General features: G+C 40.3%; 1 protein-coding gene across 1 annotated transcript in view; it reads right to left on the bottom strand.

Annotated features, from left to right (window-relative positions):
* Positions 1-945, bottom strand: part of LOC119593096 (60S ribosomal protein L6-like) — a gene marked incomplete at its 5' end in the record, with an annotated part of 3,637 nt that overhangs the window by 2,441 nt on the left and 251 nt on the right. Inside the window, 1 exon segment of the mRNA XM_037942060.1 lies at positions 858-945. Within this exon segment, the coding sequence (XP_037797988.1) occupies positions 858-945 (88 nt within the window).

Below are 945 nucleotides of genomic sequence, written 5' to 3' on the forward strand. Positions count from 1 at the left end.
TAAACTTCCTTTCTCACTCCAATCCATAACTCACTCAAAATGTAGAAAAGACTTGCTATGTAATATAATGCAATTGATAATTAGCCTTCATTTTCAGAATAAAATGTTTGCAACAAGTACATTAAAAATAGAGGACATACTCAATTTTGTATGCATGGTTGAGGAAAACCTACAGGGAAAGTATCCCATTATAAGGAAAAGCAACATCAAGCACTATGTTCCTTGCCTGCTACAGCATTTTGAGCCAATCCCTTTAGACACCATGCCTTCATTCTCATCAACTTTATGTCAAGAATAGTACTAGGAAGAGCAATATTTCAACTGCAAAATATAACCCAAGAATTTTATTGTCACTGCTTTATCCCCCTACCCTGGTAATATCAGTTCAAAGCTTGCAGTGAAAGGTACCTAGAGAAATAGGCTACAGATGGCAATCACTCCACTGTTTGTGGCAGTACTTAAATGAGCATCATTTAGGCCTACTCCCATAGCAATGGGACCAGCAACCAGCTAAATTGTAGTGTCTGTGGAACTAGAACCACACCACTGCAGGAAGAGGTAGGTGCTGCACTTCACAAGGATATGTGGATCCCTGGCCCAGGGACTGGGCCTTTTGGTAAAGGGTGATGGAGAAAAAGCATTCATTTCTACTTCATCTTGGGCATCACTCCCTGAAGGCTCTCCAGGTACTCATAAAATATATTTAAAGAAAATTCAATCTATTTTGCAGCTGCATTGTTGGAGCTCATTCTGGTTAGCTTGAAAAAGCTAAGAATACAAGTTGAAAAGTAGAAGCTAACATGACAATTCTTGAACAACCTGTTATACACACAAGTTTGGAAGGATGATAGACCTACCTTCTTGCCCTTCCAGATCCTGTAACAGCCAGCCTTGAGGGGCTTCTTGCCCAGAGGTTCCTTCTGCTTGGGCTTCTTCTCCTTAACT

The sequence above is a fragment of the Penaeus monodon genome, chromosome 31 (genome assembly GCF_015228065.2).
Source record: "Penaeus monodon isolate SGIC_2016 chromosome 31, NSTDA_Pmon_1, whole genome shotgun sequence".
NCBI classification, from domain to species: Eukaryota; Metazoa; Arthropoda; class Malacostraca; order Decapoda; family Penaeidae; genus Penaeus; species Penaeus monodon.